This window comes from Bipolaris victoriae (genome assembly GCF_000527765.1).
Source record: "Bipolaris victoriae FI3 unplaced genomic scaffold scaffold_5, whole genome shotgun sequence".
NCBI lineage: Eukaryota > Fungi > Ascomycota > Dothideomycetes > Pleosporales > Pleosporaceae > Bipolaris > Bipolaris victoriae.
In genome coordinates this window covers 179,688-203,734 of record NW_014575387.1, presented here as the reverse complement: position 1 = coordinate 203,734, position 24,047 = coordinate 179,688, and the positions used below count along the sequence as shown (strand labels likewise).

At 49.1% G+C, this 24,047-nt stretch overlaps 12 protein-coding genes across 12 annotated transcripts; 5 read left to right on the top strand and 7 right to left on the bottom strand.

Annotated features, from left to right (window-relative positions):
* Positions 1 to 697: 697 nt before the first annotated feature.
* COCVIDRAFT_86548 (hypothetical protein) lies at positions 698 to 871 on the bottom strand (the record flags this gene model as incomplete). The annotated part of the gene is made up of 1 exon (XM_014706057.1): positions 698 to 871. One exon carries the CDS (start codon positions 869 to 871, stop codon positions 698 to 700), a length of 174 nt encoding a protein of 57 aa, XP_014561543.1.
* Positions 872 to 974: 103 nt separating this feature from the next.
* On the top strand, positions 975 to 4,177 carry COCVIDRAFT_86484 (hypothetical protein; the record flags this gene model as incomplete). The annotated part of the gene is made up of 7 exons (XM_014706056.1): positions 975 to 1,094; positions 1,147 to 1,452; positions 1,503 to 1,700; positions 1,749 to 2,098; positions 2,148 to 2,421; positions 2,544 to 3,294; positions 3,342 to 4,177. The coding sequence occupies 7 exons, from the start codon at positions 975 to 977 to the stop codon at positions 4,175 to 4,177; spliced, it is 2,835 nt and encodes a 944-aa protein (XP_014561542.1).
* An 824-nt stretch (positions 4,178 to 5,001) lies between these two features.
* Positions 5,002 to 6,258, bottom strand: COCVIDRAFT_22482 (hypothetical protein; the record flags this gene model as incomplete). The annotated part of the gene is made up of 3 exons (XM_014705984.1): positions 5,002 to 5,661; positions 5,714 to 5,800; positions 5,848 to 6,258. 3 exons carry the CDS (start codon positions 6,256 to 6,258, stop codon positions 5,002 to 5,004), a joined length of 1,158 nt encoding a protein of 385 aa, XP_014561470.1.
* A 344-nt stretch (positions 6,259 to 6,602) lies between these two features.
* COCVIDRAFT_86387 (hypothetical protein) lies at positions 6,603 to 7,223 on the top strand (the record flags this gene model as incomplete). Its single annotated transcript, XM_014706055.1, has 3 exons — positions 6,603 to 6,776; positions 6,833 to 6,947; positions 7,042 to 7,223. The coding sequence occupies 3 exons, from the start codon at positions 6,603 to 6,605 to the stop codon at positions 7,221 to 7,223; spliced, it is 471 nt and encodes a 156-aa protein (XP_014561541.1).
* A 692-nt stretch (positions 7,224 to 7,915) lies between these two features.
* COCVIDRAFT_11914 (hypothetical protein) lies at positions 7,916 to 8,401 on the top strand (the record flags this gene model as incomplete). The annotated part of the gene is made up of 1 exon (XM_014705952.1): positions 7,916 to 8,401. The coding sequence occupies one exon, from the start codon at positions 7,916 to 7,918 to the stop codon at positions 8,399 to 8,401; it is 486 nt and encodes a 161-aa protein (XP_014561438.1).
* A 383-nt stretch (positions 8,402 to 8,784) lies between these two features.
* Positions 8,785 to 10,069, top strand: COCVIDRAFT_86431 (hypothetical protein; the record flags this gene model as incomplete). Its single annotated transcript, XM_014706054.1, has 3 exons — positions 8,785 to 8,913; positions 9,030 to 9,902; positions 9,965 to 10,069. The coding sequence occupies 3 exons, from the start codon at positions 8,785 to 8,787 to the stop codon at positions 10,067 to 10,069; spliced, it is 1,107 nt and encodes a 368-aa protein (XP_014561540.1).
* A 1,078-nt stretch (positions 10,070 to 11,147) lies between these two features.
* On the top strand, positions 11,148 to 12,041 carry COCVIDRAFT_86444 (hypothetical protein; the record flags this gene model as incomplete). Its single annotated transcript, XM_014706053.1, has 3 exons — positions 11,148 to 11,183; positions 11,240 to 11,563; positions 11,616 to 12,041. The coding sequence occupies 3 exons, from the start codon at positions 11,148 to 11,150 to the stop codon at positions 12,039 to 12,041; spliced, it is 786 nt and encodes a 261-aa protein (XP_014561539.1).
* Positions 12,042 to 12,078: 37 nt separating this feature from the next.
* On the bottom strand, positions 12,079 to 12,455 carry COCVIDRAFT_22480 (hypothetical protein; the record flags this gene model as incomplete). The annotated part of the gene is made up of 2 exons (XM_014705983.1): positions 12,079 to 12,110; positions 12,167 to 12,455. 2 exons carry the CDS (start codon positions 12,453 to 12,455, stop codon positions 12,079 to 12,081), a joined length of 321 nt encoding a protein of 106 aa, XP_014561469.1.
* Positions 12,456 to 13,446: 991 nt separating this feature from the next.
* Positions 13,447 to 14,205, bottom strand: COCVIDRAFT_33512 (hypothetical protein; the record flags this gene model as incomplete). Its single annotated transcript, XM_014706052.1, has 1 exon — positions 13,447 to 14,205. The coding sequence occupies one exon, from the start codon at positions 14,203 to 14,205 to the stop codon at positions 13,447 to 13,449; it is 759 nt and encodes a 252-aa protein (XP_014561538.1).
* Positions 14,206 to 15,384: 1,179 nt separating this feature from the next.
* Positions 15,385 to 16,557, bottom strand: COCVIDRAFT_86578 (hypothetical protein; the record flags this gene model as incomplete). The annotated part of the gene is made up of 1 exon (XM_014706051.1): positions 15,385 to 16,557. The coding sequence occupies one exon, from the start codon at positions 16,555 to 16,557 to the stop codon at positions 15,385 to 15,387; it is 1,173 nt and encodes a 390-aa protein (XP_014561537.1).
* A 1,518-nt stretch (positions 16,558 to 18,075) lies between these two features.
* Positions 18,076 to 19,125, bottom strand: COCVIDRAFT_86603 (hypothetical protein; the record flags this gene model as incomplete). The annotated part of the gene is made up of 1 exon (XM_014706050.1): positions 18,076 to 19,125. The coding sequence occupies one exon, from the start codon at positions 19,123 to 19,125 to the stop codon at positions 18,076 to 18,078; it is 1,050 nt and encodes a 349-aa protein (XP_014561536.1).
* Positions 19,126 to 20,669: 1,544 nt separating this feature from the next.
* On the bottom strand, positions 20,670 to 23,888 carry COCVIDRAFT_33509 (glycoside hydrolase family 16 protein; the record flags this gene model as incomplete). The annotated part of the gene is made up of 2 exons (XM_014706049.1): positions 20,670 to 23,612; positions 23,673 to 23,888. 2 exons carry the CDS (start codon positions 23,886 to 23,888, stop codon positions 20,670 to 20,672), a joined length of 3,159 nt encoding a protein of 1,052 aa, XP_014561535.1.
* Positions 23,889 to 24,047: the final 159 nt, after the last annotated feature.

Here is a 24,047-nt window from a genome sequence, read left to right as displayed (position 1 = left end):
ACAAGTTACGATTCTAATTGAATTATACTACGATTGTCGCAGTATTTATAGTATGCTAGCTATCTGAAAGAAGTATAGATTAGTTGTTGAAATTCAGGGTTGTTATGAGAAAGGGGTGCCAAACTCCGTTAAAAATCATCCAGAAGCTGAGGTATAAGAAATCGTGCTAGCTTGTTAGTAAAACGAGATAGTTTTCCATCTTACTCGGTATTATATATCTATGTTTCCTATACAGGGCTTTGCTTGTGGAGACCTTGGAGCCAAGAATCGGACCCGAGCATGTCACGTGCACGGGTCTTAGTATGCATCGCCTTTGTATTCTGCCAGCGGTGCGCTGTTGCTATCACAATGCTTTGCTCAAGGTTCGTCTCGTATAAAACGATATCAGAGAATTATCACTGCAGGTGGATATTATATGCTACATAGTTTACATAATGCACTCCTGTTCAACCACTGGCCTTATGTAACCGTGCAAACTCATACAACTACTACCTTTCTTGCACCACCCTTGACCAAGGACCGATGCGCCAAGACTATGGGTTAGTATTCGCAGCTGTCTCATAGCGCAGGGCAAGTAGTTGCATTTCAAGGGATTGCAACTATATCATAGTAGAGTCCCATATGTCACATACCATTCGCTGTACAGTGTATTATTTTGCAACATAGTGTTAGTAGATGATTCTCAACCTTGCTACTGTTATGCGATTCGGGCGAGGCCACAGCGATGGCGGAGAGAAGTAGGTGCGACATGCAATTGAAGATGCTCGTGTGTCTGTAAGTAGACGGGGCGTTGTGGAGCCGAAACTCGCCTGCGACTGCCGACCCAATGTCCGCTTTCGTCTTTTTCCGTCAATATACCACCAGCGCACATACTACAACCATTACACTAATAACTTGATTGCTAGCCTCAACATCATTAACCAGCATTACAGTCGCTTTGGCACCATCCGCTTGCGCTTCCGGTCGCCGGCATCATGGCGTGCAACAGCTGGGATAAATTGTGTAAGGCGCAGCGCGACTACCCAAAAGCCAAGTTTGCAGACTCGTTTGTTCAAAAGTCCCTTAAGAAAAGCCCCAAGAACCCATTTCTGCTGGTAGGCAAATTCATCAACGCAACAGCGTCATTAACAGCTGATCTATTGCTAGGCTTGGAAAGCGGACATCTCACTGCAACTCACCCAAGATCCAAAGAATGTGGTTCTACAAATACAGCAGGCATGGCAGCAGCCTGGACCCTACGATATCCGGCTCCTAGCATATCTCTACAGACTATTTGCCGAGGCGATGCGACGAAGCAGCACTGCCAACTCTTGCATCAGTGGGCTCGGCAATGAGAACTCCAAGGTTTGGCTTAGCGCTTCGAAAACACTGAGCCCTCAGGAACGGCAAGAGTTATGGTCTACGCTTGGCAAAGCTGCATGGCGCGAAGAATGCTGGGAAGACTTTCGCTTCGTATGACGGCGCTTCTCGGTTGATCATCATAAATTGCTAACAGTCTCTAGGCTGTCGTTCAATACACCAAGGAGCTCAAAGACATCTCCGCATCTGCACCAATGAAGAAGCATGCCCACTTCACACAAATACTCGCAACACAACTTGCAGCCGAGCAACAGCTCCAGATACCCGGCGCTGACCTCAAGTCCAAGATACAATTTGACCTAGCACGTAGGCTAATGAAACAAGCATACGAAGCGTCTCCAGTCAGTAACACTCGCTATAAGAAAGCACAACATGCTGATCTGCTCTAGGACGAGCCAATTGCGTGTAAAGACATCCGGGATCTACGCTTCATGGGTGAGATTTTCGCGCGACAAGGTAAATGTGATGAGCTCATAGAGCTCTGGAACAACCCACCTACTACTTTGAAAGATCTCATGACGACGCACAAAGCCGACTTACAGATCATGAGAATCAGACTCTCAAGGGAGACCAACAATTGGTCTCTTGTTGAGAGCGAATCACTGGCTAGGATTGAAAATGCGATATCACAAATGATCGAGAATCCAGACTCCAAGGCGCTGTGGGAACTCTGTGCTTGGAACATGGATTTATGGACAGATTGGCTAGCAGCAGTTCGAATGAATCGGTCCAGAGATGAGTAAGTTTCTTTTTGTGCTATTTCTGCTCTAACTTATTTGATCTTCTAGGGCTGTCCGCATTGTTTCTGATATCCTACACCGTGCCTTTGGAACAGAACTACGAACCAACGATCGTGCGATGAGTTTGACATACATGAAACTCCGTCATTTCGTCGGAGTCCCAATGGCAGACGACTGCTTGACGTATTGGAAGAACCACTCGACACTCATCAGCTGTTTCGCAGACATGCGCCCATTTTTGGAAACATTGCATAGCGGCAATGGTCTTGGAGGTAAAATGCATTTTTTCCGAACCTTGACGACAGACGCATCGTCGCAAACGGTATGTTTTCTGATTCTTCTGTTTTTTGGGACATCCGAAAACCTCTGGGCTGTACCCTGTTACTTCTTCGCATGACAAAACGTTCAGAGAGCCAAGCTTATATCTTACTAACGGCACAATAGGAGGAATACACAGACGAAAAATGGGACATACACTCACAGAACATCCTGAAGATTAATCATCTAATAACATCCTCGGTGGCGGACCGATATTGGAAAGGCGACAAAACAACGATTGTTAAGTACATCTTTGACGAGGCGTGTAAATCGTCCGGCCTCTACGAGCCCAGCTCCTCGGCAGGATTCCTTGCTGTTTATTCCCTCCTACGGATGCATCACGTCGCCATGCGCTACGACGAATCTCAACATCCTTTTGAGAATACGCCAAACTCTCGGCTCCTCTTACAAGCTGCAATGCTCGCACGCCACCTAGTCGCTTGTGACAAAGAAAAGCAAGACCGACCGCGCGCATTACTTGCTGCCCGGCTACACCTGAACCTAGGTCTTGGAAAGTCTGCTTTCCAGATGTACAACTACACTAAGTGCAAGGAGATGTTGGTTCACACTATCTCTCCATACGTCTTGTCTCGCCTCTCAATAACACATCCGTTCGGTGCCAAAGGCTACCAAGGCTTCTCAGCAGAAGAAGAACTCGGGAAGGCCATTGGTACCATGGAGAGGATGGAGTCCAAGACGGATGACACGATATACCCAGATCTCAAAACGATCCCATGGGATCAATCCATCGGTCTATTGTCTCTGAAGAGGAAATTCAAATCAAGCTTAACAAAACACATATGCAATCTGGAGCGCCGTCGTCTAGCGCGACTGAAGGGCGAATCAGTTGATCAGCTGCCTGTTCTAGACCGGCAGAGTAAGTACAATAGCTCATTGAGTTATTCCGTACTAAACAAAATACAGGTTTCCGGAATATTGTCGACAATGTGGACAAATCTGTCTTTCCCGACTTTGACGATACACAATCTTCTGGTCCATTGCCATATATCATGCCCAACATGATTCCCAATCTTCCATGGCTCATAGAAAGCTATTCGATCTGGGAGGCTAGCAGCAGAGTGCTACACAAGGAGACGCAAACGTGGGAAAACCTAGGCTTGTTGGTAGATGACATTGCTACCCCCAAAGAAGGCCATGGAGTCGAAGCGAATACAACCCCAGCGGAATCAAGAGCTGAAAAATCGTGGCTTTGCATCAATACGGTTGTTGAGGTCATGGCTGGTCAAGCAGATGCGAAGTTACTCCCCGGTAATCTCACAAAGCTGTCAGAAGAGCTTTACGCAACGCGTCTAGCGATGGAGAAGCTGCGCATGCCCAATAATACCAAGTTGAAGCCTGAGGATGAGCCCACGATGTTTCACGAAAACATGCTGATATCGTGCTACACCAAGCTGGAGATTCTCCGCGCACTTACTAGAATGGACGATCAACTCCGTGAGAAGGTGGTCAGTCCGAAAAGCACCCACCCGCTCAAGTCTAAGCTACCAAAGAACTGGGTTAGCGAAATTGAGTACGAAACAAAGCTATGCTATGATGCGATACGTGATGTGGTCCATAGCTACATCAACCTAATCGAGAAGAAGGGTGCAGCTGCAATCAAGGCACAGGTACGGTGGGGCGAGACAGGCGAAGCACTGAAACCAATTCTCAGCGATTCAGATGTTGAAGCATACGCATTGGAATACGTTGACAGCGCGCTGCACGCTTGGAAGGGGGTGCTACAGGTCAAACTCAGGTAACGTGCATCCACTCGTGGCGGAACAACACCTGTAACGGAACAAACTCTAGGTAGTTGAACATCAAAGCAACAAAACTTGTTCAGACAGTTCTAGATTTATCTATCCTTTCAACAAGATTTCATCTTTGACATATTCTTAACTCTCTGAATAGCCGAGAAAGTAAAATCCAATTGTGCTGGCGCCTTATAGCCGGTCTGGCGACAGATAGTTTCGTATCGCTGCTGGTCACCACATCTACTGAGCACCACAACAAAGCTTGTCGCAGTATCGCGATGTCTGGATAGCCTTACCTAGGCGAAGGAGCCCATCAGGAGTCGCAATATCGTCATTTTTCGCCTTAAGGCTGAAATTAACGTTGATTTGATGCAGGGTACTTATCTGCCGATCAACCAATCAGAGTAAGCAAAGGGACGACGCCCGACGCCACAGCAAGTGATGTTATCTAGTTAACTATCGTAATCTATATTACATAAGCTCAACGTACACGCATGTCAAATACTTCCAGCCCTAATGTCAGTTTCAGGTCAGACTTACGAGAAAGCTTTCGCGCTGAACCGCAGCAATCACAACTCGATGCACCCGAATCCGATACGTTGACGAGGACTGCGGCCACCACGACTGTCAAACCTGCGCCTCCCACAACGCACGCGCCTATCGCAGATGCCACCCACTTCAGATACAGTGAGATGCGGGATTATCTTTGTGCTGAGCCTCAGCACTGCCCCGCACTGAGTTAACGTCACGCTGTGATCTAGCCATACCGGGGGAAGACAAAAATTTCCTCCTGTAAATTAGAGAACTGTTGCTACACATATCTATATGCATTAAACACTCTTCCAGGCCCATCTGCTACCCATCCACCTCACTAGATAAACCAATCCGATCAACACGGGTACCTCGATGAGAGGCCCGACAGTAGCAGCAAGTGCCTGGTCGCTGTCAGGACCATAGGTGGCAACAGCGACGGCGATCGCGAGCTCAAAGTTGTTACTTGCAGCTGTGAAGCTTTGCGTTGCCCCCAGTTTGTATCCATATCCGAGCTTGTTGCATACGAATAGCGTGAAGAAGAAGATGACCATGAAGTACACGATGAGTGGTGCGGCGACTCGAACGACGGAGACGATTTGGTGGATCACCTGGCGACCCTGAGAGGCGAAGAGAACGAGGATGGTGTAGAGAAGGCCGACGAGTGACCATGGAGCCAGCCACTTCAGAAACACCTTTTCGTACCACTCCGCGCCAACCAGCTTCCGCAGTATGAGGCGTGTAAAGATCGCAGCGCCCAAGGGGATGCCGAGGAATACTGCAACGCTTGTGGCGACCTGATCATAGGAGACGGCGACGGTCCCAGTTTCGCGGCTGATGACCTTGATGAAAAGGATGGCGAGCGGAGCGTAGAGTATCATCTGGAGAATGGAGTTGACTGCCACTAGAATGGCACAGTATTCATCGTCACCACCTGCAAGCCCGTTCCAGATTAGAACCTAGTGAATGTCAGCACTGTATTGCAAAGGAAGAAGGGATGTATGAGCTTACCATGGCGATGCATCTCGCCAGACCAACTAAGACCAGTCCTATCCGCAAGTCGCTCCTGTCGGGCAAGAACGCCCACGCAAGACCGAGCTATAGTGTGTTAGTCGAAGCTGGGTTGAACGGGAGGTGATACGCACCATAAGGAGTGGGGCGACAATCCAGTTCATGAATATACTGAACCCAATCTGGATCCAGAGAGCGCGAGTTCGAAAGAGGCTGTGCAGCGTCTCGTAGCGGACTTTGCAAAGAATCGGATACATCATAACGAGCAAGCCCACAGCTATCGGGATTGACACGCCAACGAACTTGCCCTTCTGTAGCGCTGGCCCTGTTTCTTCGACAAAGTTCCCCAGAAGGACACCGATAATCATAGCAAGAAGGATCCACACCGCAAGGAAGCGGTCCAGCCAACCTAGTCCCTTGATCACGGAGCCCTCCTTCACTGCTATCTGCTCCTCGAGCTGCAGCTTCTCGAGATCCGCGTCGTTGGGAGGACTGGCAGATTCGATGTTGATGGGTTTGGGCCCTTCCGTTGACGATAACGTCATATTAATTGCTTTTGAAGGTTGTCGCGGGGAGATGTGTTGTTGTAAATAACAGAGATGCTACTAGCTGGCCTCCACAAGTATTTGAAGTTAACAAAGATGATAGTCGGGTCCAGGAGAGCTCCTTCTTATGTCCGAGGTCGCAGATGACAATAGCACACGTAGGAAGGCTGCAAAGGTAGCTTCGGTCTTGCCCAATCATCGTCCAGCAGTGACTTACCAGCACGAACTTGCTTGTGCGGATACACGGGGGCGGTTGTTCTTGCATAACATTATTAATGGTCCCAGAACGTCTTCGCACGATGATCCTTAAGGTCCCTCGTAAATTCTCCAAACATTTTCAAACAATGGCTACCGCAAGCGTCACAGGTCCGCCCCCGCCATGGCATGCTGCATATCCAGCACCCCGAAATACGGCTGCCACTATTCGTCGAGAGGTTGTTCTCGACATGATCAAACAGAGCGCAGAGACTTCCAGCAGAAACTACATTCTCATCGATTTGCGTCGCAACGACCATGAGGTACACAAGATTGACCGTCACCTTACCCTTCTGTGGAAAGAGCTAACTAAAGTCAGGGAGGCACCATCCGTGATTCAATCAACCTTCCTGCGCAGAGCTTGTACCCTGCTATACCGACTTTGTACAAGCTCTTCAAGGACGCAGGCCTCTGTAAAATAATCTGGTATTGCTGTATGTTCCCTTCTAGTAGTTTCGTAGCGGATTGGCACCAAGAAGCGCCTTCCCAAACATGTCCATAAGATTAACTAGGTTTGTCGCATTCTAGCTTCCTCGAAAGGACGTGGCAACCGTGCCGCTGGTTGGTTCGCCGACTACATTGCAGATCAAAGGGATGAGCAGATGGAGAGCCTCGCGCTAGCGGAGGGCGTGAAAGGATGGGCAACGGCAGGCGATGAGTACATCCAGTGGATGACAGAATACGATGCTAAGGTCTGGTCGCAATCTTGAGGTCTGATGACGGCCTCAGTCTTTACAGAAGCTAGCTATGCTACACAGGAGAGGGGTAGTTGAATGCGGACCAGAATCAAGAATTCAGACATTTGGTGCAATGCGCAAACGTGGAACAGTGTGACGATGATAAGCTATAGCCATTTGAGTATCGTACCGGATTTTCGCGCAGCCTTTCTCTTCTCAAATGAACGCAGATCGAGAAGCTGATGAGATACGCCGTCTGTGTTCTGGAGCGGGCTCAGGCGTTGGCGACATAGTACTGATGATAACCGCGGAGCCACGTGCCGGCCCGTAGAAAGCAAGGAGCACTAGGGAGGCAGCACAGCTTTGAAGATGGTGGATTCCCAAATCCTTAAGAGTAAGGGCGAAAGATTGAAGGTCCTTGTCTTATATGGCAGCTTGCGAGAAAGGTAAGATATCCTGTAAGTTGTAATGCAGGTCTGTCTCTTTGTAAAAGGAACTAATCAGGTGCAGGTCCTACTCACGTCTGCTAGCATTTGAGGCTAGTCGCATACTCTTCCGGCTCGGCTGCGACGTTCGTATATTCGACCCTAGCGGACTGCCTGTAAAAGACGACACTCAGCATTTGCACCACAAAGTGCAAGAGCTACGAGATCTCAGCAAGTGGAGCGATGGACACGTCTGGATAAGCCCTGAATAGCACGGAAACCTTGTGAGTACTTCACGCTATGCGACAGTCTGTCTTGTTGGCTTTGCGTTTGGCTAATGAACAAGTTTCTATGCAGACCGCAGTGTTTAAGAACCAGATCGACTGGATACCACTCTCAACAGGTTCTGTTCGGCCAACTCAAGGTCGCACATTAGCGATCGCGCAAGTCTCCGACGGATCTCAGTCTTTCAACACTGTAAACTCTCTGCGCGTCCTCGGACGGTGGATGCGCATGTTCGCCATCCCGAACCAGAGCTCAATCCCTATGGCTTACACGCAATTTACAGAGGAAAATTCAGACGAAGGAGGGAGCAGGCTTATGCCCAGCGGGAAAAGAGACAGGCTAGTTGACTGTATGGAAGAATTCGTGAAATACACCTTGGTAATGCGGCCACATTTCGATCTTTTCGGGGATCGGTATAGCGAAAGAGAGGAGAAGAGGATCAAGGAGAAGAAAGCGAGGTTGTTAGGCACGCAGAATGGTGTCTCTTTAACCGAGATGTGATCAGCAGGGGGGGAGATCTAATAGTTTGTTTGGTGTCCACGCTGATTAGGGCGCTATAAAATGTTCTGTACAATACCATAGTTTTGTATGTAAAGCCAATTCAAATTTGATTTGAATTCGAGCGTAGAGGATAGATACAATAGCGAGTAGCTATGTACGGAGCAATCACTTGTAGAGCTCGCTAAGCCGCAGACTACAGCTGTAGCGCACCCTTGCTGCAGAAGTGACATGTTGCAACGAGCTGGTGACATGCTAAATACCACTTCTATTTAACCACTCTAGAACACCCCGGGTGCCTGCAATCACTTCGCACAGTCTCTCATCTGATTTGGCTTACGCAAAATCGAATAGCCACTCAATACATTGACCCACCATCTGCAAACATGAACGAGTTCGATAACATAAGCGAACATGACAGTGCAAACGAAGAGGCTCCTCCGGACGGTGGATATGGCTGGATCTGTGTAGCCGCCTGTTTCACAATCAACTGCTTCACTTGGGGCACTGTCTCGGTAATCTTACACTTTCTTCAACAATGCTTTAGATAGCTTATTTCTGCATCCTATACTCTTGTTATGCCAATAGTGCTTCACCCACAGGTAGCAGTCGTACTAACTCGTCGGCCTAGGCATACGGCATCTACCTTTCACACTACTTGGCTGACGACATCTTCCCGGGTGCATCCACTTGGGACTATGCGTTTATTGGCGGCTTCAACTTTGCAATAGCTATGCTTATAGCACCTATTGTTACTATTCTGACTCGGAGATTTGGGATACACGTGACAATGGTTGCTGGCTTGATCTTCCAAAGCGGCGGCTTCATTGCAGCCTCTTTCGCCACACAAGTATGGCAATTGCATGCCTGTCAGGGCGTTCTTATCGGCTGTGGCATTGGCTTTTTATACATTCCCAGCCTTCCCATCCTTTCGCAGTGGTTCGTTCGAAGGCGCAGCTTAGCCAACGGAATCAGCGCTGCGGGCTCAGGCGTTGGCGGTGCTGCCTTTGCGTGGGGCACAGAGGCTATCATTCAGCGTTTTACCATCGGTTGGGCTCTACGTATCACGGGAATAATCGCATTTGCCGCCAATCTTGCCGCAATAATAGCAATACGGGACCGAAACGATGTGATCCGACCTACTCAGCGTGGATTCGACGCCCAACTCCTCCGTCGATACGACGTGATACTGCTGCTTGTTTGGGCTTTCATCAGCATGCTAGGATATATAGTCCTTCTATTCTCCTTGTCCGACTTTGCTCTGTCTATAGGCCTTACCAGAGCCCAGGCTACGGACGTGATTGGTTTGTTGAACGTCGGCACAGCAGTCGGACGACCAATCATTGGCATACTCAGCGACAGATGGAGCCGAATCGATACGGCAGGTGTTCTGACTTTGCTGTGTGGTCTTTTGTGCTTTATATTCTGGCTTCCGGCTACATCTTTTGCGCTCACAGTGGTTTTTTCAACCCTCTGTGGGGCTATCGTTGGAGTCTTTTGGATGGTACGCTAGGAGTGCCGAACCTTCTCAATCTGCGGTGCATGCGCTAACATCATCATACGCAGACTATAGGTCCGCTCTGCGTTGAGGTTGCTGGGATAAAGAACTTGCAATCGTTGTTGTCTCTGTCTTGGGCAGCAATAATAGTTCCTACTGTTGGTATGTCTTGATTAGATGACCATCTTTGGAATCTTTCAGCTAACAGCACTGGTCAGTTTCTGAAGGCATTGCATTGAAACTCCGACGGTCTTCTTCCTCTAAGGAGTATCTCTACACTCAGATTTTTGCTGGCATTTCATATGTGATAGCGAGCGGGTTTATGTTCCAACTTCGTAGAGTGAAAGGTCGCCAGCCACAGGATCGTTTGGCCTAGTGCCCTCGGATATATCTTGAGCTATGATACAAACTAATACCCGGTGTGGGAGTACGAAGTTCTTAACATGGTCTATGAACGATTCAATCGGCCTTGCTGTTATGTTTTGGATCTCGTTCAGCTTCTGTGAGTATAGTTGTTTGGTTCATCCTACTCAGTTTCAGCCGCGAGACTATGCCCAGATGCAAAGGCTCCGCGGATAGCCGACACGCTGCTGAGTCTATCAACACCGCCTCACTTCATCATAACAATGGTATGACCCGCTGTTGCCCCGTCCCTGCGTTGTCTGGCTTCTATCTACGACTATATACATTCTGCCTCTGGAAGTGACGTGTTTGTTCGTGTTCGGGTCTTCGAATTGTCTTTCTGCGTGTGTGCCGTACTCGAAGTCTGTTGTGTAGAGCGTAGTTTCGAGACCCGTGGAAGTACGTTTGTCCCATGCCTTGCAACCATAATACCCTCAGTCTCCTCTTAGCATTCACCTGTCGCGTGTGCTAGTTTGCCGTTATGCCCCTAGGGCATACCGAGGGTCTGTAAGTAATTCGCACGAGAATTAATGTTGTTTCGACCTGAGGGCTCGTCGATGCGGGACCTCATAAACATTGTCGGTCAGCGATGCGCTGAACAGGGACTCAATCGTTGACAGGCCAAAACTAAGTTGGCGGATCTTGGCACTCTCGGCTACTGACGCCATGGTTTACGACTTACTACGTATGATCCAACCGTGCTTGACCTGCAACAACCTATGTCCGATTTTGAATTGGGCGAAAATTGGCGTCTTTTGAGTGTCTAATCTTGTTCGCCGACGAAAAGAGTGTAAGAACCCTTAGTAGCAGGCCTTCCAGGCAGCCACTTCAGTACTGCCAAAACTTGAAATGGGGAGCAACAAGAGCTCTGCTGTGAAAGGCAAGGTGCGGTCGATCATGGTATCCCAGCTTCTTGCGTGAGTACTGAACTTGGAGAACAGGCTACAGATCTAGAGCGCATCCGTAACAACCAACGCCGCTGTCGCGCGCGACAAAAAGAATACATTGCAAGCCTCGAAGACAAGATCCGTCAATACGAAGGCATGGGTTTTGAAACTATAACTAAACAGAAGCTTGAGGAGCTTGCTTCAGAAAACAGATCGTTGAAGCGGCTCCTGCAGGCCCTGGGATTGCGCAATGAGGTTCTCGACGCTTACAGTAATGCTGTTCGAATGGCTCCGGACATCTCGTGGCCGCCGCTGGGAGATGATCATGCTGTATCCAAATATTGTTCAGCTCCCAATCCCTCGCTGGACAGACTGGAGGTATGTAGATCCTACATCACTTGTACTTTGCTCGATATCTGATCTCGACCAGCCACACATGCCACCTACTGCAGCCCACGAAGAACAACCTCAACATACAGCTGGCCAATCCGCAGATGTTTCGACCTCGAAACGAGCATTCTTAGACTTGGCGCAAATCGATGTACCTCTACCATGGGAGTTTTCTGACTTTCATGCTGCCTCCGCCTCTTCCCACATAGAGCAATTTGGTCAGGTGACTATGGATGCTTTGATGACAGAAGCACTCAGCAACGCAGTCACTGCAGACGATGTATCAGACACGACCACGCTCTGTTCATGGGCTTTTTCGCTCGTTCTAAAGAGTAATCTAAAAGGCTACAGCGCTGCAGACTTGAATCTTAAGCTTCGCGCTGGATACAAACATGGTGTCACACCAACCGAGGGTTGCCGGATAGACAACAAAGTCTTACTAAATGTCCTTGCGGAAATCATGTAGACCCTCGGCATTCACAGACTCGTACTTGACTTTATGTTTACGCTGCGCCCTTCGTATTATCTACCTGACCTTGAGGACCATAAGTGCCTACCGCATTTTCGCTACTGGAGCCCTCCAAGGTTCACCTGCGATGGCCTCCTCTACGACCTTTGTGCCGCTTGCTTGCATAGACACATCATATATTAGTTCTGATTGAGGGTCTTGCTCTGGCACAGCAAATTTGGTCCTTCTGCCACGCGTGCCCTTACTCGCAGTTGCTTCTCCTGGATGCAATGGTGTACTCTTTGGTTTCCTACCAGGCTTCACCTTGCCCTTAGCTGCTTTGGCAGCTGCTTTCTCAGCACGCTTTGCCCGTTCGTCCTGGAGATCTTCAAATGTCACCACCCTTGCCACACTAAGAATGGCCGACTTCATTGCTCGGCGGGTTTTAGCTTCGTTGTTCTTCTGCGCAAGGAACTGAATGTGGTCTTGATCGAGTGCCTCCCTAGCGAAAGACTTTTCTGTAGCATTACCGAGCTTCTTTATAAGCTTCTGCTTTTGCTATTTGCTTGCCTTATCATGCGGTTCTGGCATGATCTGATTTAGGAGTACTACTAGCTCTTTGGAGGAGGTTGGTGTTGCTGGTGTTTGGACTACCTCATTTTGCGGGCACTGTTTACTGACTTCGGTGGCGGTATGGTCCGGCACGGCGATCTCTAGTTTAGTGATAGTTCTGAGGACTCTATCCGGGTTGTACGGAAACAATCCGGCTTTGGCCCATCCTGTGGCGCACGGCAAATCTGGTACCCCAACGGAGATACTTTTCTTCTCCATAGATTCCCACTAGCTGTAAGCCTGGCATATCAGGCTTTAGCAGTTTTTGCCACTTTTCAGGGCCCCGAGAGTTGAGCTCATGTTATCTGGTATTATCGCACAGGGGTTAGCAATTAAAGGGTGGACGGTCATCGCGAATAGAACGAGTAGATACGCCACCAAAAGGCTTGTAATTTTCTATTTGAAAGCTGGTACTAGATGTAGAATAAGTAGAAGTTTGATTATACAGTCCAAATAAATGCTTACTATCATGTGGGCATGTGCAAAGTAGGTGCGAGGATAATAGTGTTCCGTCACAGGTGCTGTTCCGCTACGAGTGGATGCACGTTAAATTTGCTACTACATGGCGAATTCAGTTCCAGATGCATTTTCTTAGTGGGAAAAGGGTGATTTGGAAATATTGACACGACGTCTAACTGAGAGGAATGCTACATGCAAGGGTATAGCCCAGACGTGAAATGAAAAAAAAAGCCACCCATGATCGCCTTGAATAAGACGCGCTCAAATAGCCCGCCGCCCAATTGACTCGCACCGTGAATGCAGTGAAAAGCAAGTTAAGAAATGGAAAAACAAGGAAATCCCCTAAAAAAAATCACAGCTTCGACTCGGCCAGCTGTGCCTGAAGCGCATCAATCTGCTTCTGCAAATCCTCCTTCTCAGCCTCAAGCTGCGCCTTCTTCTTCGGCTTCTCCTTGTCAACGTGCACGTTCTCCCCCACCAAATCACCATTAGCATCAAGCACCATACCCTTCTCAACCAGCATCTTCTCCACCGCCGGCACTAGCTCCTCAAACGACTTGACCAGGGGAATATCGTAGCGCTCACACGTCAGCTCCACATTGCCGCCCTTCCAGTACCCTTCGCCACAGCACACGACCACTTTCCCGGAGCCAGCCCACAGACCCAATTCAAGCAGCGACACGGGACTCTTTGTCGTGACGTCAAAGAAGAAGCAAATGACATCGACCTGCTCGAGTGCAGCGAGCTCCCAGTCGACCTGGTCTTTGAAGTCCTTGTCGCGGGCCTGCGGCGTAATGTGCGGGTTCCAATGGCCGCGGCGCGGGTTGCAGACTGTGATGGGGAGGTGGGAGAGCAGTTTGACCATGTGCTTTTGCCACTGGACGGCATTGCCCATTTCTATGCTGCCGGCGGTGAAGACGCTGAATTTGCGGTATGTAGGCGCTTCGGGCGGTACGCAGTGTACAAAGTCCTTGTGGCGGGTGGGCAGGTTTGGGGGTAGAGGGGGGAGTTGGTTTTTGACGTCTTCGACGTCTTGGTCGATGTCTACGCCTTGTGGGATATTGGTTTGAGGTTCAGACTCTGGTTCAGGCTCGGTCTTTTTGCCGCGCATTTTATCGATGATGTCTTTTCCAAAGACCATGACTGGTGTTGATGTAGGAGCTGGATCCTTGGCGGCTAGGTTATGGCTCAACTGGTGTACTAATTTCTTTATAGCAAACGGTACTTCCGGATGCGCTGGAGAAGTGGCTGCTCGAGGTAATAAGGTGCAAGATGGGGTTTGTCGCGGAAGCTGGAGTCTGAGTTTGTGAATGTAAGTTGGAGTGTCTAGGGTTATGTACTGGGATCTTGGTGGGGCACGAGATCATACTTGGCTAGTGACATTTGCTTGAGTACACAACGGGGCAAACTGGACAATGACTATATAGACAAATGTTTGTTGATAGTGTTTGAAACGTGAAACTTTTTTGATGTCAAAGCGACAAAGGGTGTTGTTAACAATGGCGCACGGCGATTCACCGATTTATCTAGATGGTGGTGCTGATGCGATTAAGCGCTTGGTTGCTGAGCGTCACGCCTTGCACCGCCACATACTAGTACTAGTAGTGTACCCCGGTGCCTGAACAAGCGTCTAAAGCGCTTGTAATATGACCGTTTAGATGTCGGCGACTCCATGTTTTCAGCGCCTCAGCCTACACCCACAATAGGCAAGTGCTATCAAATTACAAGCATCTGGATGCTGACGACCTGGCTGTGCCTGAAGGTAACATCACGACAGCGAGGATGACGGCTGATGCCTGAGTTCAAGCACATATGCACAATCAGCGCCGAAACAGTCTCAGCTACACAACGAGGCAGCAATTCCTTTGATAAAACTAACAAATGCCTGAGAAGGTCATAAGGACCATAATGATTCAAACAAAGCCCGATGGCAGACACGCGCATGCGAACACTGTGTTCACGCAATGGAACGCCTAAGGCTGTGCTACCGTGCACACGGAACATCATCTGGGGTAAAACAGTCACAGAAACCCAATTCAGCCGAAAGGCAGTCGTTTTGAGCAATTTTTTTTCCTTTAATTAATTGATGCCTACAGTATCCTTGACGAATATCTACGCCAAGTACTCGGGAGACTACTCCAGACCGGTGTAATCCAAGAGAGAAAGGGCAAGTACTTAGACGGCTTGCCTAGTCCCAATCATCTTACAACCCCTAGTATTCGGCGCAATGCACAATAAAGCCAGTCTTTCAGATCCACCTTTCTTCGGACCTACTTGCAACAACGCCACACTACGAGACAGGGCTGCTCATGAGCGGATTCGGGTGGCGAATATAACCTCTCAAGACTAGAACCGGCGTTCCATGGCCTTTCACCTTGTCCTCTGGCGTGGTACCAAAGCCAGCGACTCGACGTCCAGCCATCTGCTTCATAAACTGGACTCTGTAAAAGTCTCTAGGCGGGTCGACAATCTGGAAGCAAAGCGAGTTGGAGTCAGTCATCATACCACAGTCGCACCTGATACCCGTGAATCGGACAGAGACCAGCTCTGCCTGCTCGCCGTGTTCTTTCTGCATCTCGTTGGAGAGCGCGCGGAGGTTGAGGGCGGACTTGGAGGTCGCCATTGTGGCGCAAGGGGTGCAAGGATGGAGGAGGTGATCCATTGACCTTGAGGCCCGCATGTTCTTGAGAGGGTGTGGATCGCGCTTGTTGAGGCGTCTGGGGATCGCGGATATTCGTGTCAAGGCTGCTTTGATTGCTGCCTTCTTGTTCGCGTCGTCATTGACCTTTTGCGCGCGCCAGGATTGACCACAGCCATCGCAGAATACGCCGAAGCGTACGGCCTTGTTTGCGTCCTCTGATAGGTGCACGACTTCTGGCTCGATCATGGGTACGAATTGTTTGATCAAACCTTCCAGTGTACATTTGGAGCAGGAGCCGTGCATGCAGTTGCAGTTTAGGACACTGACAGGATGTTGGCCACGTGCGACGCTGTAGATATCGTGACTGTTGCCGCACTTGCAACAGCGCCATTTGCCAATTGAATCGGACGGCTCGTTCTCTTCGTCGATAAAAGTGACTGTGTTTGCTGGCGGGCCTGGAACCAACTCTGCTGGAGTCTCTGTATATTTGGAGCGTCCTCTAAGAGGTAGTTGTTGCACCTTGAAATCTCGCAGTCGACTTGCCGCCATAACGCGCCCGCGTGTGACACTGCCAGAAATTTTTGGTGTCAGCGGCAGTCTAGCGTACTTGAAGCTTCCTTCCATCATGTCGAGGGAGTGCATCAAGCCAGCATACCTCTCGTCTTCAGAGCTTCCAGCGGCCGTTTCTTGAATTCGTAAGTGCTCCTCGTCTGTAGTCAGGGGAGAAGCGCCTGGAGCATTCGAACAGATGTTTGTCGAGCCCGGTACGGGGTTCTGACGCTCTTCCTTCTTGTGTTGAAAGCCTTTCTTCTTGGGGCGCATCGTTTCTTGACTCGAACGTGGTGGGCTGTCGGAGTCGACACTGTAGGCTTGTGAGGGATCCATGATTTCTTGTGTGGCTGCAGATCCAAGAAGGCCAGCCTGTTGCTTTGAGTTGCCAATGAGACTGTTTCTATCTGCTGTTGTTGATTAACATACAGTACAGCTGTGTAGTATTATGGCTAGATATATATAAGGGGATGAGTGTCGAGAAAAATGTGCAGTGAAGGAGGTTTTTTTTACAATGAGGTGATTGTGAGTGGCCTAGTGAGTGATGCAACATTGTACGTTTGCGTCTTCACTGCTACTATGCACAGCCTAATTCATCTTGCGTGAGCCCCACTGATATGAAAAGTACAATTGTAACTCAATTCGATGATCTGAAAGTGTACACACGGGGAGAGAAAAGGTGAGTAAGATGGAAACATAAGCATAGTGGAGCTTGCGAGGAGAAAACTTGATTGATTGCCTTTATTACCACCGAAAAACATATAAAACAATTTTATCTATCCAAAATCACCACAGGAAACATCTTTTTTAGTATCCGATCATCCTTCATACCCTCCAACCACCCAGAACTTCGTATTTCAAGTGATGTTCCAACAAACAGTTCTCAAGACCAGACACAGCATCCTACGCAGATCTTCGCCGTGCGTTAATCCGGGTATGACATGCGCAACTACAGACAACAAGAGGCTTGTAGTCCTTTGCACGAATGTGAAGCAACTTCAGTGTAGCATCGACAATCAACACGAGCCGGGCCGAACGGTTACACTCGCAGCAGTGGTAATTTCGTGAGGGGGACGAATGATCCCAGACGGACTGATGCGATGTACTTTTGCGAAGCATAGCGTTCGTAGAAGACTATGAAAAGATACGAATTGAGATATGAGTCTTTAGAAAGTGTTGTAAGGAAGCTGCAAATCTGCGGTACGGTGAATGTAAATATACTTCACAAAAAGGTATACAAATATTGTATATCAACCGTCTGTAGCTTGATGATCAAACTGTAGCATCAAAGCCGGAATGCTTGAGAGACTGGTGGAATACAAGAAAAAGCTTAATGATAATGGTGGTGTAACAGTAAAACGGGGGAGAATAAATGCTAGTTGTTTGGAGAAGAAGAAAAGGGCAAGCATCGACATTCCGTGTAACTGTACAATGGATTTTCTGAGTGGCTTCACAAGACGAGCGGCACACTGAGGTGTCCCACCTGGTACTGGAGATGGTTTAAAGTATACATACAGAGAAACGTGGCACTACTGTAGGCCAAATACCGAGCCATTTCCACATATAGTTACTGGTCCATGAGCCCGCCGCATGCCCTGCCTGCCTCTGAATGCGTTGTAGTGTCTACACCACGCATCATATCACTATTAATCAATGGCTAACATGCTTGCTCATAGTTTTGCCATGCGGCTTGCATTGTTGCTTCTAATCTATCTATGTTCCATATCCTGAAATATGATCTACCGTTTCGTTGTAATCAAATCAAGAGCTTCTTATACCAGAAGAGTAGCTTCAGCGCAAAGCCACACCATCCCCGCGCGATGGTCTTTGTACAGCCATCTGAGCCGTGTACATGTTTTGTACAGACTCCTCCAACAAAGATTCCTTTTCTGCCTCTTGCCGTGTAGACAGAGCTTCCCATGTACTCGAATCCATCTCTCCCAGCGCATCGTCCCCAACCGTCCTTTCTCCCTCACCAAACACAGGCTTGAAAACCGCATCATAACTCGTCCACATGCCCGAAAACACCATTGCACTCAACTTCGCCAGCCATGCGGGCGCGCGCCCATTCTCGTCTGAAAACTTCCTCCCCAGCGCAAATACAAACAACACAAACGGCATCCAAATACTCAAAAACAGCGCTTTGCCCACCTCCTGCTTCTTGCTCGTGATCCTAAACGGCCGTATTCCATGTAGATACTCCCGATACTCTCCCGGCAACTCGCACTCGAGCGCCCCATCCGTTATCAACTTGAGATACCTAGCCGACGGCTGCGCATAGCTAGGATCCGGTCTCACAATGCGGTCGTTGTCTTCTGAGGATGCAAACAGCGTATGCGCTTTAAACGGCTTCGACGTCGGTACTGTGGGAACCGTATCCTCCCCTTTGTCCAACACATGGCAATCAACCAGTATATCTGCGTAGGCGCTCCCGCCACCTTCTGTAGCAATTATGTGCGCATAATCTGACAGCGTGACTTCGTACACCACGCCCACGAGACCCTTGTGCCACGCATCTTTATGGTATTTCTGTGCGGAGGATGTGCGCCGCGCGGTGTTTGCGAAGCACGGCTCTTTGTAGGGGACTCCGGGTAGGTCGAAGGTTAGGCGTAGTGAGGGGACTACGACGTTGATTTGCGAGAGGGGGCGGATGCCGCGCGCGCCGCGGAAGGTTTCGTTGCAGAGGTTGGAGCCGTAGGCTAGGTAGAGGACTGTTTTGGGCTTTTCGGAGGTTGGTGTTGACGGGTGGGCTAGTAGCGTTGCTATGTCGAGTGGCGCGTCGGGGAGCGATGCGTCAAGACGCGCCTGGCTTGTTTGCGGGATGGGGTCGAATGCGGGCATTGGAGGCAGAGCTTGTGGAATGGTATTTTCGGATGCTTAGTTATTAAGTATATGTGTGTACGTGCGACTTTGGACGTTGCACTAGCGATTTTGTCCGTATGCTTGAGTTCTCTTCGCTGTTCGGTGTTAGATTCCGGTCCAAGCGCGAGATGTATTACCAATCCGTACGTTCAGATCATGACTCTACAACATGAGTGGATCATACACATTGTTTTAGGCTGGGTTGCCTGAGAATGACTCTTCGTCAGCGACTTATATCTAAAATTGCATGACGTAATTCCGTGAGCTGTCATGTCGTGGAAATTATTGGAACACGATATGTCAGGGGACGTGGAGAACATTTTAGACACGACTAGAACCATGACTGAATTGACAACAACGTATCATGCCAATGTGTTTATTGCCGTTAGTTCTACAATACAACCCACTTTTACTTGGGTCTGCTAGTGTTAATTTTAGCTATTTAAAAGGGGAGCCTCCCCTCTCCACAAGACCTTGTCCAGCGCCAACCATACTCCAAATGGGAATTTGTTTCCACCCGAAAAACACTCAATGTCTATCTTCCGACTGTTCACTGCTATGGCTTAGTTTGTTGAATTGGAATTCAATTAAGTTCAAAAATTCCACTTGGATATTCGAGCTCAGACTGATTGGTAGCTTTTCATGAAGCTCACTACTATTCTATCGCCCTTACTCTAATTGACAGCTTCACTGCTTCGTCAAACATACCTAACAATCTAAAGAACAAACTCACCCTGTTAATTGCAGTACACAAATAAGCCGAACTGGAAATCATGCCAAAGGATGCACCAGGGAGAAAATACACCACACCTCACCACCACACCCTTCTCCTCAACAAAGCACGAAAACAAAGATTGACGTTTGAAAGTACTCGTTGACTCCCAATGCACAAGACAAAAAAAGTCGTTACGTTTCACGATACCAGTTCTCAAACATCTTTTAAATTCATGAGCATTAACTTCTCTCTTTCCTTTCCCTTGAAGAAAAACAAACTACATCAAACGGGTATGGTATTATTTATAGGCCTGAACCACCAATCGAGCCAAGCGCGGACGCTCAAGATAGAACTGGTAAGGGGTTTTTGCGCAACGCCACAAAAAAGAAGCAACAAAAGACAAGAACAGCAATTGCCAGGATGTAGAAAAAAAGAAACAAACACGAGCAGTAAGGACCCTGAGAGGACATACTAGGAAAAGGGGGCAAGGAGGAAGGGTTCCGAAACAACGTTGCCGAAACCATGGGGTAAGGGGAATTATCCTTTTCGAACCATCCACTAATACTACTATATCGTCTATGCGCTTGCTGAAGCGTGGGAATATGAGAGTGTGTGCGTACGTGCGGGTTGTACAACGAAAGATAGTGCATCTATGAACAGAGAATTTGCGGTGGAATTTGCTTTCGTATAGATTCAAATAAACATACGCCAGGAGACAGCCCTATTCCCCATGTTTACTTTGGGCAACAAGAACAAAAAAAATGAAATAGTATACTACGATTCCGGGAGGGAGAAAAAGGGAGAAAAACTATCCGCTAAACCGACTCACCATTGGACTGCTTGACCGTCTGTCTTGCTGTTGTTCTTCGTTAAGGGCGAACGCTTGCATCTCGTGCACACCAACTGAGGCGGGTGCTTTGCCCTTGCCCTTTTCGCTGAAGGTGCTGCGTGCGTGATACATTGTGCTTTCGTCGCTTTGGCGCTGAGCCAGGCCTGTTTCGACATCGCTGCTGTTGGCCTTGTTCTCTTCTTCCTTTTCGTTGGGTACACGACTGGTGAATAGGTCATCAGGGTAAGGAAATAGGGTGCGTCGGCGTGGAGGCGATTTCTTCGTGGCTGTCATCCATACCATGGCCGTCATATCCTTTCCGAGTGCTTCAATCACAGGCGTGACAATGGGAAGACAGGCGAAGAGCACGCCGTAAGAGGTTACGCCTACAATGACTACGTTGATGCCGTAACTGAAGCCGCGGTCCGCGAGGAACACCATGAGCCAGGAGCCATAGGACCAGAACACAAGACCGTGAATTAGGTAGATTGTGAAGACGTGGGGGAAGAGAATTAGGAAAGGAGGCGTGGACAAGATCCATTGTACAACTGCAGAGAGCTCGACAACGGCTTGCATGCCACCAGCAAAGAGGAGACCGTTAAGACGCGGCGTATTGTAAGCTGGGTATCCATTTCGTTCAGTGTCGCGAATTGCTTCACCCGTAGTAGGGTCAGGGTGGACACCTCGCTCCGCGGTGCTGAAATTGAAAGTCGTCTCCACCCATATAGGCACAACGTTGACCATGAAACCCGCAATGACACAGCCCCAAAAGAAGGTTAGTGTCGCGTAGTAGGCGGCCGTCCGTGTAGCCAGGTACGCCTTCCACTTGTAGGTCACGTCAAGGTCGGTGAGCAGCAGACCCAGCCAGAGATATGTGCCCCATGATTGAGCGTACCAGTGGTTGATGAGGCAAAAGGCATAGTAGCACATGCGCTTCCATGGTGTCTTGATCTCGTAAACAACAACGGCGCCGAGAAGCACAAGCCAAGAGCCCTGAAGTTGCACAGCAATGGTCCAGAGCACACCGGTGCAGTAATGCAGCGTGATTTGCGGAACAGCATTGGGAACCAGGTAGATGAGCTCGAGAATCTCGGAAATGTACTGACCGAAATTTTGGTAGCGAGTGACGTATGGCCAGGTCGACCAGGTAAGACTGGGGATGTACTGGAGAAACTTGGTTGCACCAACGTCAACGAAGAAGTATTCGAGCAATGCGACTGAGGCAACAGGAATCATCAGACGTGGTGTTCGGCGCACAGCTGCTTTGGCAATTTCCTCCATCTTGCCTTTGCGTAGGTAAGGGGCAGTCAGAAAACGAACAGAGGTAGTGAAAAAGACACCGAGCCACATCTGGTTGAGCAAGAAGGGGCCGATGATTCTTTGTGCCCACGGCTCAGAGGGATTGTGCGCATCCGCACCTGGTTGAACCATGGCAGGGACAAAGGTAAGACCAAAATGCATAATGGTGACGACAAGAGAGCAGAGCGCAGTGAGACCAGCAAGATGGTCGATACGGTTCCGCTTTGGTGGAGGTTGCGGGCGCATGCGCGGAGCTGGTAGAGCCGACTCAGTAACAGTCTCCATTTGGACCTTGTCTGGGCGTGGTGAAAGTGTGGCCCGTGGGTCAGTTAGCGTAAGCATCGAATCGTGGTGCTTGAGCGATGTCATTCCCGGAATAGGTGGTGCCAAGTTGGAGACGTCATCCCGACTAGTGTTGAAGTTACTTGCGTAGGGCGTAGTGGTGCGACTGTCTGACATGATGGAATTGACACGAGACAAGTCAATCCTGGGTGTGGATCCTCCAAGTGTCGAGCAGCCGGGCTTCGCATCAAGCCTCTCGATAGTCATATCATCCACAGAACGGCGTTTTGGAGAGGAATGATCATGGCCAGATCCGGGACGTGAAAACATATCCGTAGATTCCATAGTAAATGTACTCTCACTAAAGGTACCCGCACCGGTTTCAGGCTTTGGGGATTCCCCTTCTGATGCTGCTGGAGCTGCTGGGGCTGATTTGGAACTTCCTCTGCTGATCTTGGGCGCTAGACGTCGAATGAATGTGTGTATAAGAAGAAGGGTTGAGATGGCAAGACAGGAGACGGAGATCCAGAGTGCCGGCATGCGCTTGATGTCTTTATGTCCATCCTGTTTCCAGTGATCCAGAGCTTCTTCCGCGTATGGGGTAGAGCCACGCAGTTCAAAGTCGTCCATGGCGCACGCATCAGTCAGGGGACAGCGTGCAACAAAGTCCTCGCGAGAGTCTTCATTCATCGTTGATGAGTTGAAGAACATGCGGATCCAGCCAATGTCAGCAACTGATTCTCCGTTGCGGGGAGGCCCACGCATCGAAAAACGGTTACCCGTCGACCAGTGCTTGAAGAATAAAGCAGAGGGGACTGATGGCATCCCCTTGTTTTTCTTGTGCTCAACAGTGCGGGTCAGATTGCCACCAATATAGAAATTGATGTAGTCTGCCGTCCAGTCGATACGGTACTCAGTAAAGTCCCACGGATTGATGCTGCCATTACTAAGCCCACCACCTAATGTGGTGTAGTTTCTGTTTGCAGCAGTTCCGTTAATGAGCTGACTGAAGTTCATTCCAAGATTGCGGGTGGTAAATTCGTTGTTGACAAATGTACCAACCCAGGGCTGGGTTAGACGATCATTGTTCATGACACTGAGCTCTGTTATCTCAGTCTCGTTGTACTTCCACATCATGGTGGTAGCTGTGCCCGAGACGTCCAGATATGCAGGCCTCATCAAGGTCCGGAAAGAGCCATGCTGAATATCACGCCTCTTAGTCCGAAGACTAGCACCTTGGACGAGATGTTCTTTTGTTGTAGGCTGCACTACAAGCTGCAGAGACTTGCCATTGTCAAGCCGTACATTGTCCGGAGAGGCACCCTCACGGAAGACAGCGTTCTAAGGAAGGATATTAGCTAACGAACCCAACACTCGTAACATATAAGAATAGTATCATACCCAGTCCTTGGCATAGTTTTGCTCGAATTCTTCAGCCACGAAGTCGACTGGTAATCCTGATGTTTCATTGAAGTAGACAATGATAGAGTCGGTGTAAAGCTCGTTGGTCTGACTGTCGTAGAACCCGCACGTACAGTTCTCTGCTCCACGCGAAACCTCTGCAAAGACAGGCAGGGCTTGCACCAAGGCAAGTCCAAGGAGAGCCGAGGGAAACATGAGGAAGACCGGATGACTGAACAAAGGAAGGAGAACGAAACCTCGTGTTCAAATTCAAAAGGCGGTATTTGTCTGTCGTCATGCCGCTAGTCACCCAGGACTAATCAAAGAGACTTAGAACAAACGTGCAACGACGCTTTTCGGACCAGGAGGAGCCGC